We start from the raw sequence: 12,941 nt of genomic DNA, 5'->3' as shown, positions 1-12,941 counted from the left end.
GATAAAAACACAGGATGGAGCAATCTAATTGGAGGAGAGTTGTTTGTGTTTTCTCACACTAGTTGGGATTTAGAGCAGAGCATCTGCTGCTCATCCTCATGGTTGCCGTGGATGCTTCTGCAGCACCTCAGGATGTTGGTTCAGGCTGCTGGAGCATGCACCTGCCCCTTGCTCACTCTGCTCTGCTATTTCCTGGGATCTGGGGCAGTCCCAGGGGGCTCTGCTCAACAGCCAGTGGGGCAAGTTGAGGTTGCTTCAGTCTAATTGGATAACTTCTGCTGCAGCCAGGCACCCCAGCTGCCCCTGCCCAAACCTGGGGCTGTGCAGGCTCGCAGAGCCCTGAGCTGGGTTTAGCACATCCAAACGTGCTCAGGGTAAAATGTCTTTAGAACGGTCCATCCCCAAAGCAAAGGTGAACGGCTTTTAGTACTGGGTTTAAGTTCTCCCTCCTGAAGGCTGGAGAGAGCAGCTCTGGGCACCTCCTGCAAGCAGCAGATCTGTGAGTCGGCACCACGGGGGTGCGGGGCCCCTCACAAAGCTGCTTTGTTACCACTGCCCCTTCACCCAGGGCAGCCTCCCTGGCCTTTTTTGTTGCTGGACTCCTTAACCAATGAAACAGGTTCAGTCTGTCTTCTGACATAGTTTGAGCCGACGTGGGGAGCCCTTTGTTCCCCACACAGTGGTGGGAAATCCAAAGCAGAGCAGCAGGCAGCACAATAGCAGCAGTTGTGGGACTCATTCAGTCCGGGGCTGTTTGTCAGGAGGGCTTTGCTGCAGATGCTGGGGCAGGATCTGGTGCTCTTTGTTTTGTGACTGATTTTGCTATGCCTGCCTTGCAGTGCAAAACTCTGTCCAAAGTAAGGACCTGCCTGTAAGGTTTCTGGCTGGCCAGGCTGTGTGCTGTGGGTTGGCTGCAGAGGGTTTGTGATGGAGCAGCTGCGTCACCTGTGCTGGGAGGACTCCTGCCAGCTAAAGCTGTTTGCTGCTCAGGCCCTGGGGTTTGGCCGTGTAAAAATTACCTCAAAGAGTTTACTGCTTCATTGCTAAATACAGCCCCTCCTTGACTGCCTTTTCTTCTAAGCAAACTAAACCCAGCACCACCCAAACCCACACAGGTGCTTTGCTGGTCTCTTGCTGGTCAACACCCCCTGACACATTTCTCATGTGGCTGAGATGCTGGTGCCAGTTCTCACGGAACTCCGCCTGGCTCCTGCTGAGTGAACAGCCTTGCAAAAGGAGGGAGATGTGGTTGGGCTTTCTGTAAAGCCAGAATGTGACATCCCTCCAATCTTCCTGCCCTGTCTGGGCTGTCCCTGCAGGGCTGCTTGCAGGAAGCCTTTGCTCTCACCGAGCCTCACTTTCCGCCATCACTTGTGCAGACTTTTCCCTCCTGCCTGCAGCACCCCTCGAGCTGGGCTTGATTGCAGGCCCTTTGCTGCCTCTCATTGTTCTGGCTGAACAAATGCTTTGCTTTATCTCAGTTCTATGCCTGGCTGATATTTTTCCTTTTCGGGGCTGGCTGTAGCATCCTGTGAGTTGCATTCTGCAGGAGGTTTTTTGTCTCTAGTTAGCAGGAAGAATTGCTCTTTTGTTCCCTGATCACAGCTGATGGCAAGGTTGACTTGGGGATTTTGTGTTGGGTCGGTTTTTTGGATGTTTTTTGAGGGTCAGTACAGGAAGCTCTGGAATTTTGAAGTGTTGTGTTTGCCTTAGGGAAGTGCCAAAGACAGGGGAGATGGTGAGGAGCTGGGATGGAGAAATTTTACCTCACTGGCACAAGCTCTGTGCAGCTTTTTGGTGAAGGAAGCAGAGCATTGAACTGCTCTTGGTTAAACCTCCCAGGTTTTGGCTGGGCTGCTTTTAATGTGGGTAATTCCTTCAGCCAGCTGTTTGCAGTTCTCCAAACCCATGTAGTTCCTGGGATCTTCAGAGGGAGGATCCCATACATCATGAGAAGAGTTGGATCGAAGCTGGTTGTTTCAGTGCCTCAGTTAATGGTGTGGCTGTTGTGGGAGTTACTTGGTGCTGTACCACGCAAGATGCTCTTCACGGAGTGGCTGCTGAAGGCTCTGATTTGGTCTGAAATGAGGAAATGTTTTTATCTTGCCCTTCAGTTTGTCTTCTATTTCTGTAAACATTTTGTTTTCAATAGATTAGCCCCAGGGCAATCAATAACTGCTGTCTAAAGCCATGGAGTAGCCTGTTTGCAGTAAGTGATGTGAGAGGAGGAAATGATGAGGTGCTGTACCCCAGACTCTGTGCTGCAGTGTGTTTGGTGGAGCACAGCTACAGATGTGTGGAGCTGCCGCTGTGCCACTTCCTTGCTGACTTCAGAGGCCTACAGGGAAACAAACAGTGTGGCAACTGGCATGGCTGATGGGCCCTGTCTCTCTCCCATGCAGAAAGGAGCGCCCCATATCTCTGGGCATCTTCCCCTTGCCTCCAGGAGATGTCCTGCTGACCCCTGAGGCCCAGCGCGAGGCGGGGGAGACGCCCGGGTCGGAGCACTGGAAGTTCCAGGAGCTGAGCCAGCCGCGCTCCCACACCAGCCTGAAGGTGAGCACCCAGCTGGCTGCCTGTGCAGAGCAGGCTCCCCTGGCCACAGCAGGCCTCCTCGATGGGGAGGAAAGGCAAAGGAGAGGAGGCAGAGTCCTCAATCATCTCTGCGAGCCCAGTGTGGTGCTGACTCTGGTGAGCCTTGAGGAACGCTGCTGGCTGGCAGAGGCAGAATCTGGGTTGCATTTTCCAGATGAGTGCTGCCCAGGGCAGGAGTGGGGTTTCCTTTCTCACTAAGGACCCTTTGCAAGGTCAGTCACCTGTTCTTTATGCACTGGATATGTAACTGGGGAGTGCAGCAGAACTACTGGTTTAGCACTGAGTGAGAGTGGTTCTCTGCACACAGCCCCTGTCTGCTCCTGGGCGTAGGTACACAGCAGAGCTGAGAGTGACCCAGCCTGCCCAGATTAGCCTGGGATTGATTTCCCTTGGCTGTAGCTCCTGCCATTGTTCTGTGCTCCAGCAGTGAGGGTGGCAGAAAGCAAACTGCAGAGATGGAAAATGGGGGAGTGGTGCCTCTGGCAGCTGGGACTGGGGGCACTGCCAGGACAGCAGAAGGGACCCAGGGTGCAGAGCTGTGGAGTGGTTAAGCTCCCTGTGTGTTCATTTAAATACCTTTAGCATCAGATACAAGGCACAAGCAAGACTCTGATGCTTTCAGGCATCTGCTGTCCCTTCAGGCATGAACATTACATTGATGGCAGTGTTTCCTCTCCAAGGGTCTCAAGGGGCAAGTGCTGGGAGAGACCCAGAGTAGAGAGCCTGGCCATGGTGTACCTTGCCCAGTAGTGACGTTGGGTGTCATTGCAACACAGCTATCTGCCACTCCTTCTCTGCCTCCCATTTCTGCAAAGCATTGCAGATGAGCAGCTACTTCAGGTTTAGTTGTTTAATTTTCAGACTGATTTGCCTTTTTTCAGGAAAAGTCTTTTGGCAGCATTGCTAAAAAGTCAGTTTGCCAAGTCAGCATGGCACAGACTTTGAAATGCTCAGCTCTGAGATCTCAGTTAATTCATTGCCACTTGATGGAACTGATTTCATTTCCAGCAGCTCCAGAACAAACATTGAGAGTTTAATCAGCATAGCCTCCAAGAGCTGCCTACAGCCAGTGCAGGAGATAATCCTGTCAGAAATGGGATTGCTTGCAGTTCCTTGAAGGCAGGGACCATTCCCTTTCCTGCCCTCAAGCTGTGTCTCTGAGCTCCATGTGTGAACGTTGGTGCCCAGTCTGTGCTGCACCAGCCAGCGGATGCTGCTGGAATACAAAGCTGTAGAAGTGTTTGAAGAGGGCCAGCAGCTCTGCTGAGGTTTTATTGCTTGTTTGTGTGACCCCTGGGTTCCCCTGGTGCAGGGCTGCCATTTCCTCCCTTCTGTGTCTGCTCACTGAAGGATGAATCCTTAGCCAGTGGCTGAGGCTCCCTGATTCACAAGGCAGTTGAGTAAATTGGGCAGCTTTGCTTTGGCCTTGTTCTTCCTTCTCCCACGGAGCACTCTGCTGTGCTGGGTCTCTTGTTCCTCTGAGATGGGGCTGCTCGTTGCCTGTGTTGCTGAATAATGTTGCCAGAATATCAACTACTAGTAACTGATTCCTTTGGAATTTACTAAGACAGGGTGAAAACTGGAAATAATTGATAGGCAGCTGCTGAATGTGCTGAGTTTTGTTTCCAGGGCTTGCAAACTCCGTGTGGGGATGTCAGTGTAGGATGCAAGCCTGATATTTATGCTGATGCACAGAAGTGTGTTTTCCTCCCTGCCCCCACAAATGGAAACCTTAACTTCCTGGGAAGTGCCAAACATTCAGAAACTACAATTCTGAAGTGGGTACAGAGGAGGAAATGTCTGTGCAGGCCTCTTGTGTTGCACAAATCCCTTTACCAGGCACCTGCACTCCCTTCTCTAGAGGGGCTGCTAAGCAGTACCATGAATTTGTGCTTCATGAGACCCAAGCCAGCTCCATCCCTGACAGATTTGGCTTTCCTGAGCTAACAGAGCCCTGTTCTGAAATGTCACAGAGCTGGCCTGGAGCCTTGCTTTCACCTTGTAATCCAAACTTCTCCTCCTGCCTTCACTTGGCACAGCCTGGTCTCGGTTTCACCTTGATTTTTTCCTAAGGAGTATCCCCTCTGCTCCAGAAAACATTGGTCTGAGTGGGTCAGCATTTGCTTTTTTGATCTTCAGTGAGCTCTTGTGCTCTGCTACCTGCTCTGTGAGTCACAGTTAAGGTGTCAGTGCTGGCATGACTGACCAGGAGTGAGGGGTCAGATGTGCAGTGACAGCCTGGGAGGGTTACCCAGTAGCAGCCTCATCAAACACAGAGTCCCTGCCCTCTGAGACACTGCATGCTGCAGCCCTGAGTAATGATCATCACCCTGGCTCCAGCAGCCCTGTTAGGAGCCAACCCTGGGCTCTTGGTGTAGTGTCCCTGGGATGTGCAGGAGCTGCTGGCTGTGTAGCTGCTCTGAGCTCTAGGCCAGGTTCAGTATCTTGCTCCTAGAGCTATCCAGGGTATGCAGAAAAGCACCCTGGGGTTGTCACTGTCATCATCAGCTGAGATCAGGCATTGGCATTAGAAATAAGGACATGTTTTGGGTAGCTGGGACCTCCTTAAGAGAAGTGAAGCAACCACAGTCTAAAGCTGAAGTTGGCAGGGGCCAGGAGTGCCATTTCCAGTCCTGCCTGTTTGCATTTGCAGCAGCTGGGGGTGGGTCTGTGGCGTGTGCTGAGCTCTTCTGATGCTTCGGTTCCTGCTGATGTTCTTAATGGGAATGTTCAACCTTAGGATGAGCTCTCTGACGTTAGCCAAGCAGGCTCAAAGTCTACTACTCCAGCATCCACAGCCCCTGCAGACATCCCTGTGCTGCCTGCTGAGACGCCTGTCAGGGAGGACGTGGAAGGGCCTGCCAGGAACACAGAAGTGCTGAACGAGAGGCCGGACGCAGGCAAGAACATCGAGGTGCAGGTAGCTCAAGAGACAAGAAACGTATCCACGGGTGAGCTGCTTTCCCTTCTCACTACACACCTCCGTTTCTTTCATTGTTGGGCAGTAAATGCAAAGCACCATTTAGCTTTTGTGATGATCTTTGGGAGTACAGAGCACTGCCAGGAGGTGCAAGTCTGGAAGTGCCTCTTGGCCTTGTCTGGAATCAGCGTTTGTGACACTTCCTTGTGAACAGAAGTGCCACAGATCACAGGAGGAGCTGGACCATCTGCTGGGAGTGGGGATCACTGCTGTTGGGTTACTTCAGTTAAAGGCAGGAGAGACTTGCACTAGAGTATGAGTTCCTTGGTCTCCTCCTTGCCTTGCCCAGCCTGAGCAGCTGGGAGCTGGTTTAAGCCAAGTGTGGGTAGGTGATGCCCTATCCCACAGTGCTGGTTATGCAGATGTGTCACCTGCTCTTCCCTAGGTGGAAATGAAAATGAAGAAAAATCTGAAGTTCAGGCAATCATTGAGTCAACTCCAGAGCTGGATATGGATAAAGACCTCAGTGGGTATAAGGGCTCCAGGTAAGTTGGGTGTTATACTTGGAGTAGGCAGAGCGGTTTTGGAAGGTACCAGGCTTGAGCTCAGGAATTTGACCAGACTGAGCTCTTGGACTATGTAATAGATCCTCCTACTGCTGTGTCCTCCAGCTTGCTCAGGGGGCTTGGAGTGCAGCAGCAGTCTTCATTCTGTGTTCAGGGGACTTCCTGTTACAGCAGATGCAGGAATGCTTACATATTCTTCCTGTGTTTAAAGCAAATGTCTCTGTACCCAGAGGCCTTTTCTCCCTAGAGTGGGGTTCAAGGTGTTAGCATTTTCCAAGCTCAGCCCTTGCTTTTTCATCTGTGTCTTTAAAATGTGGACTTCTGACTGAGCTTGCAAGTGTTGCAGCATTTCTTTATTGGCCTCTGCTGGTGGGATCTCAGTGCTAGCAGAATGCTTTTGCCTGAGTCTGCTTCCTTGCAGGCCTCTGCTTCCAGAAGCTCCAAAGCCCCACAGAAAACTGCTCTGGGAGCAGGAGGAGTGCCTGATCTTTTAGACAAGCCCTGAACAACTGAGGGTCTAGCCACAAGTCCTTCAAATATATTTGTGTCTTGTGTTTCATTCTTGGGATGGGATGGAAAGGATGACCCTGGATAGTGAACATCAGAGGTGTGTGAGGATCTTTGACTGGTTGGTTCTCCTGCCTTCTCCTCCTGTTCAATGACTTCCAGAGCTCTCTGTTCTTCAGGCCTTTGGGCTGACTGAGTCCTGACAGGGCTGGTTTCTAAGCACCAAGGTTAGATGTGCTTTTGTTGTTGCTTTAAATCCCGCTCAGGTCAGCATCAGCACCTCCCCCAGGGCTGAGATCTTGAAGCCAAAATATTATTTGAAGGTAGAATTGAGGACTCTAAGTCAACTCAAAGCTTCTGAAATTTTTACTGCTGGGGTTTTTTTTGGTAACAGATGAACTCTGGTAAAGCCATGGAGAACTTTCTCCAGTGTGGGAACGTTTTCCTTCTGCTTTCTCATGCCCTGTTTTAATTCCTTGCCTAGCACTCCTACCAAAGGCATAGAGAACAAAGCCTTTGACCGTAACACAGAGTCACTCTTTGAGGAGCTGTCATCTGCTGGTTCTGGCCTAATTGGAGATGTGGATGAAGGTGCAGATTTACTGGGTAAGAAAGGTTATTTTAAAAGGAACTTTCCTTGTTAGTGGAGTGCTTAATTATCCTTGCTGCATTTACTGTGAGGATTCATTTGCATTAAAATGTTTTGAGTGTCATCCTGAGGTGCTTCTTGGAAAGCAAAACCCAGGAGGAAGTGTTTGCTCTTCCTTTCAACATCAGCATTCATCATTTGGGGCCCTTCTTTCACTCTTCCCTGTTCCAGTTTTCCCTGCATGTTCTCTGACACAAGGGTTTTTATCTTGAGCTGTGCCTGGTCTGTGATAGCCTGGCTGTGTCACCCCTGTGCAGCTGCCCGTGCAGGAGAGGATTGCAGCAGAATGCAGTGGTTGTAATGTCAGAATCAAATCAGTAACTGGAAGGGGCAGACACATTTTCCCCAGAGCAGTTTGCTCTTGGTGTGCTGACTGAGCACAGTGTAGACTTTGGGAACATGAGTTACCAGGAGCAAAAAGGTTGTTGAAAGAAGGATCTTTCTGTCAGCAAGGAATATCTTGGTTTGCAACAAAGCATTTGGGGACACAGCAGAGTTCTGGAAGCTGGTGCTGTGGGATGTGTAAAATTCAGCTGCATCTCTGCATGTCTTGGGAATGTTTTGTGTCTAGAAGCCATCAGTTTGCTGTCTGGCCTGGAAAAGTGCAGATTGTCAGCAGGATTGGTTAGAGCTGTTGTGTGTGCAGTCTGCAGCTCTGATGTGCTCAGTGTCAGTGTTCCACCAGAGACTTGCTTCATATCCAGCAGGTGACACTGCCCAGTGTTCCTCAGCAGGGCTCACAGGCTCCAGTCTGGGAAGTGGTTTCTTTGTTGTCACCTTGCTACTGTGAATCCTGAGCAGTGAGGGCCACCACGTCTCTGCTGGGGCAGACTGCATCCCAAACCTTCGTGCTGTCGTCACGGGGACAGCTGGTGACACATTCTGCATGCAAACAGATAGTGGAGAAGTGTCAATACCTAACAGCTCCATCTCTCAGCTGTGCAATCCATTGGTTAAAGCAATCCAGTTACTGCCAGCAGTCCCTGGGAGCAGCTGCTTTGTTTTCCACTTTGCAGTGTCTTTAGGGTCTCATCAGGGACTTCACTGCTACAGGGTGTGTGCAGGAGGAACACATTGCTCTAACTGAACTGCCTTTGCTGTGCAGAAGGTACTGGGCTGGAGGCTTTACCAGGCAATCATCATCTCACTGAGCACAACCACAGGCCAGGTTGCTCTGTGGTACTTGAAAGCTACATCTGCATTCAGGGTGGCTGGGGTGTTTGAAGCCTTGGGATCAGTTCTCAGCAAGATTGACCTTCAGTCTGGAGTTCTGGCAAAGCAGTTAATTGGGACTCTCTAATCTGTTTTCTCTTGGGCTGCATACCCAGGGGAGTATTCTGGTGTGTATGCTTCTCTTCTACCAACGCTGCTTTGAAAGCTGGTGCTGCTGCAGTTGGGTGTTCTTGGCTGCTGCTCACATCAATACATTCTCTGCATTTTTTCCCTGCTTGGTAACATTTGTTTTGTTCATTTTTGTTGCCTCTGCACTCTTGGCTTTCTGGTTTTTCATTCTTGTGTTACAAAGGATCCTGAAACCTGTTGGAAGTGTATCTGTGAATCCTGGAAAGGTGTCAAAAGCAGTAGCCCCTTGGGTAAAACCTTGCTGGCTGCAGTGCAGGGGCTTCTCCAGACAGTGACAGTGGAACAAGAGCTGCTCTGAGTTCCCTCACTAGCAAACATCCTTTGCTTTTAACCCAGCTCCCAGAGAGAAACTCCAAGCCAGGGAGCATTGCCTTGCATGTCTGGTTTTAGATACTCTTTTTTTAATTGCTGTCCAGATATCTTTTAAGTCTTCTGCTACAAAGTTGCTTGGAAGATTGTGCTCATTGATTGTTCTGAGAGGCCTCCACCATTAAGATCTCAGTAATTGGTTGTGCTACCCCTGAATTAGCATCAGGTCTGGCGTTATCAGTGTGGAACTAGCTTGCTGTACAAGATGAAAAGCAATTATTTTCTGCCTGGAAGATTGATCTCTCACAACCCCTACCAATCAGACTGTTGTAGGCATGCAAACAACAGGGTGACAAAATTGATTTCCAGAAATGTAAACAATGTTGAAGCAGTGACAGGAAAAGTTAACTTCACCTTGGTCCAGAGCAGCACATCCATCTGAAAGCATTTCTTCTGGATCATTCCACAGCAGATGAGATAGGTGAGGGCAGTGATTTTCATAGGAGGTCTGACCAATAGAGGTGGTTGTGACAAACTGAACTTCCCAAACCTCTGACCTTCACAGGAGTCCTGCTCCTAAGGGCTTCACATTCCACTTCAGACTGGTGGTGGTGGCTTGGTTTTAATTCACTCTTAACTTCATAAGTCTAAATATTTTTATGCTCTTCACTCATTACACCTCACATGAACTGGTTCTTGTTCTTGTTTTTGCTCTACATGGAGTGCATGGGCTTTACAGACCATAATTTCTTTGGTAAGGCACCATTTGCTCTGGGGAGGTCTGCAGGGTGCTCGCAGGCTGAGCTTCTTCATACAGCATGCCTTGTGTGCCTCTGTACCCAACCTGCTGTGCAGGAGCAGTTTCAGCTTTGGGCAATAATCATTCCCTGGTAGGCTGCCTTTGGATTCTGTCTCAGTGGTGCTGTAACCTCTCCAGAGCAGGTGGAGGTAGGACCTAGTCAGGGTTGCCTTTAGGCTTTAATTCCACTCAGTGTGGGCAGAAGGTGGAGGGGAAATCCAAATGTAGAAGGTAGGCTGGTCCTGAAGCTTCAGCTAGCTCAGAGTTTGTCATCCTTAAACTCAGCTGTTCTTAGACCATGGCATAAGTTGGGTGTTGTGAAAGCATCCATTTCATCTGCTAACTGGATATGTTTGTTTGCTTTGGAAAGGAATGGGGCGTGAGGTTGAGAACCTGATTTTGGAGAACACTCAGCTGCTGGAGACAAAGTAAGTGACGATGTTGATGTCAAAAATATTTTGTTAGCTCTCCATCCACAGAAATCTGAAATGACAGAGATGTGCTTCCACTTCCAAGAGCAGCAGTGGTGTGTTTGGAATTCCTAGGGGTGTTTGGATAAACATAGCTTAGGTGGTGGTGTTCTAGAAATTAAGACACTAAGGAGCCAAAGCTGCATTTTCCCTTGTAAGGCCACAAAGAGTGTGGTGCTGGGTCCCCAGGAAGGATCAGCTCCATGCCTTTCCTGTTAGAAACACAGCTGTGCCTGCAGGAGCCAAGCCCTTGGAGCACTGCTGGGGAGCTCAGCCTCTAACCAGCCCTTCTGACTGATCAGTATGCAGAGGTCTGGCATTTGGGGAGAGAGGGTCAGACCTGCTTGAGAAAGCTTTATCTCCCCACAGCAGCTCTGTGTAAGGAATTTGTAGACTTCAAGAATAAAATCAGGCTGAGGCCAAGCAGAGCCTACAGTGCCCCTTGTGATGGTGTCCTTCCCATGTCTGTCTAGAAATGCTCTGAATGTTGTGAAGAATGACCTGATAGCAAGGGTGGATGAGTTGACCTGTGAGAAGGACGTGCTGCAGGGTGAGCTGGAGGCTGTGAAACAAGCAAAGCAGAAGCTTGAAGAGAAGAACAAGGAGCTGGAAGAAGAGTTGAGGAAGTAAGTTTAATTTCCTGGCTGTTAAAAAGAGAGACAGAAACCCACTGAGGTCACTAATGCAGCTCTGCTTTATTCTGTGTGCAGGGCTCGTGCAGAAGCAGAGGAAGCAAGGCAGAAGGCCAAGGAGGATGATGATGTAGGTGTCTCTGCTGCTGTCACTGCAGGGGTCTGTGTGTGCTGCCACTGTCACTCACAGGGGACATTAGAAGTCCACATGCATTTAGTGTGTGCTGCTCAGTTGTGCTGTGTGATAGGGAGTGGTAATCTTCCTCCTTGTGCAGAAGGGGCAGAGGATCTAAGGAGCACGAGTGAGGGCAACCTGCCCATGTCTAGTTCTGTGCCCTCTGCCCATGGTTGTGTGGCACACTGTGGAGAGCTGGCGTTCAGATTATGCTAGGTGTCAAGGGTGGGAGGAGAGGAAGATAAACTGAGGTGGGTTTACAGAGTCCCAAATGGTTTGGTATCTGTAACTGTGCCCTAAACTGGCTGTTAGTGGAGGCAGAGGCTGTGCTCTACTGTTCCTGCCATGTTTGCCCTCCTGTGTGCCAGAGCGATGTGCCCACGGCCCAGCGGAAGCGCTTCACCCGTGTGGAGATGGCCAGGGTCCTGATGGAGAGGAACCAGTACAAGGAGAGGCTGATGGAGCTCCAGGAGGCTGTCAGATGGACAGAGATGATAAGGTGAGAGGCTCTATCATGTGCCCTGGTGAGAAGTGGCAGTGCAAACAGCCAAGCTTTGATACCTGCAGTATGCTAACCTGGGTGGTAGAATGTGAGCTAGCCCCAGCTCCATTGCTTCCCTTCAATGCCCACTCAGTAAGGTTGGCACTCCTGTCTTGTGAGCTAGCCCCAGCTCCATTGCTTCCCTTCAATGCCCACTCAGTAAGGTTGGCACTCCTGTCTTGCAGAGCATCTAGAGAGAACCCAGCCATGCAGGAAAAGAAGAGGTCAAGCATCTGGCAGTTGTAAGTACTGAGACACACCTGAGTGGCAGAAATCAAGACAAGCCCTAAGCAGTTAGCTGGCACCCTTATGTGTTGGCTGATCACCTGCTGGCAGATGGGGCCTCACCTGCTGGCAGATGGGGCCTCACCTGCTGCCCTCTGCCCACCCAGCTGTGCCTGTGCTGGAAGCTGCTCTGCTGCCAGTGTCTTGCAAGCTGCAGCCGGTGGTGCAGAGCTGCGCACTTGGGCAGCTTCATGCTGAAGTGTTGCAGGTGTTTCTAGCTCAGTGCATCAGGCCTCTTGCTCTGAGCACTTTTCTAGACTCTTCTTTCTGATGAGAAATAGAAACCTGAACAGCCCCTGTGGGTTGCCTGTATTTCAGCTGCTTTTCCCTCCCTGCAGCCTGACTTGCTGGTGGCCAAATGTTCTTTTCTAACTTCAGGCTCTTTAGATCTAAACCAGCATTGTTCACAGCAAGATGTGTGTCAGAGAACCTCTTGATGTGGTTTGTTGAAAACTATCTTTTAGCCTGGAAAGTGGTGGTGTTCAAGTGCTCTGTGCATGAATTAATACACTTCATAAGCTGCCTTCAGGTCTGATCTCCACATCCTAAGTTTGTGGGTTTCCCCTAGATGTCCCTTCAAGGTGAAGATCACAATAAATCTTACAAGCAGCTGGGATAATTCTTTAGGATTCCCTTTTCTGACCTGAGTTTCTGTGCCTTGAGAGTGTTGCTGAGCATGTGGTGGCTGCTGCTACACAGTTGTAGTCTGGCTGTGGCCTGAGCAGTGTGTGCAGTTTTGCCTGCAGTCACATTTGGATCTCTTACAAATCTTAACTCTCGGCTTCTTTCCTTCTCTCCTAGTTTTAGCAGACTCTTCAGTTCCTCAAGCAATACAGCTAAGAAACCAGAGCCTCCTGTCAACGTGAAATACAATGCTCCAACCTCACACATTACTCCATCAGTCAAGAAAAGAAGCAGCACCTTATCTCAGCTCCCAAGTGACAAATCTAAAGCCTTTGAATTCCTCAGTGAAGAGTAAGACATTTTGGCTTTGCAGCACTAGGTCTGCTCTAACAAGTGCTCCCTTGAGCTCAGCAGCATGCTGCTGGGTGAGCTGGCCTGGGTCTGAGGGACCAGCATAGTGCAGGCTGAGCAGGGCAGCTGTGCAGAAGTGCTCTGGGGGCCTGGCAG

At 50.1% G+C, this 12,941-nt stretch overlaps 1 protein-coding gene across 5 annotated transcripts in view; it reads left to right on the top strand.

The window, feature by feature from the left end:
* SPAG9 (sperm associated antigen 9) overlaps window positions 1–12,941 on the top strand; it is a 50,450-nt gene that overhangs the window by 20,223 nt on the left and 17,286 nt on the right. For all 5 annotated transcript variants that reach the window (XM_068150988.1, XM_068150987.1, XM_068150991.1 and 2 more), the window contains 10 exons: window positions 2,403–2,556; window positions 5,336–5,546; window positions 5,961–6,060; window positions 7,073–7,194; window positions 10,078–10,135; window positions 10,651–10,803; window positions 10,888–10,939; window positions 11,353–11,483; window positions 11,711–11,767; window positions 12,612–12,785. In XM_068150988.1, coding sequence (XP_068007089.1) covers window positions 2,403–2,556; window positions 5,336–5,546; window positions 5,961–6,060; window positions 7,073–7,194; window positions 10,078–10,135; window positions 10,651–10,803; window positions 10,888–10,939; window positions 11,353–11,483; window positions 11,711–11,767; window positions 12,612–12,785 — 1,212 coding nt within the window. The remainder of the gene's footprint in view (window positions 1–2,402; window positions 2,557–5,335; window positions 5,547–5,960; window positions 6,061–7,072; window positions 7,195–10,077; window positions 10,136–10,650; window positions 10,804–10,887; window positions 10,940–11,352; window positions 11,484–11,710; window positions 11,768–12,611; window positions 12,786–12,941) is intronic.

The sequence above is a fragment of the Melanerpes formicivorus genome, unplaced genomic scaffold, assembly GCF_026170545.1.
Source record: "Melanerpes formicivorus ecotype bairdi unplaced genomic scaffold, bMelFor1.0.p_v2 SCAF_21, whole genome shotgun sequence".
In the NCBI taxonomy this organism is placed as follows: domain Eukaryota; kingdom Metazoa; phylum Chordata; class Aves; order Piciformes; family Picidae; genus Melanerpes; species Melanerpes formicivorus.
This window is presented reverse-complemented; position numbering and strand designations above follow the sequence as displayed.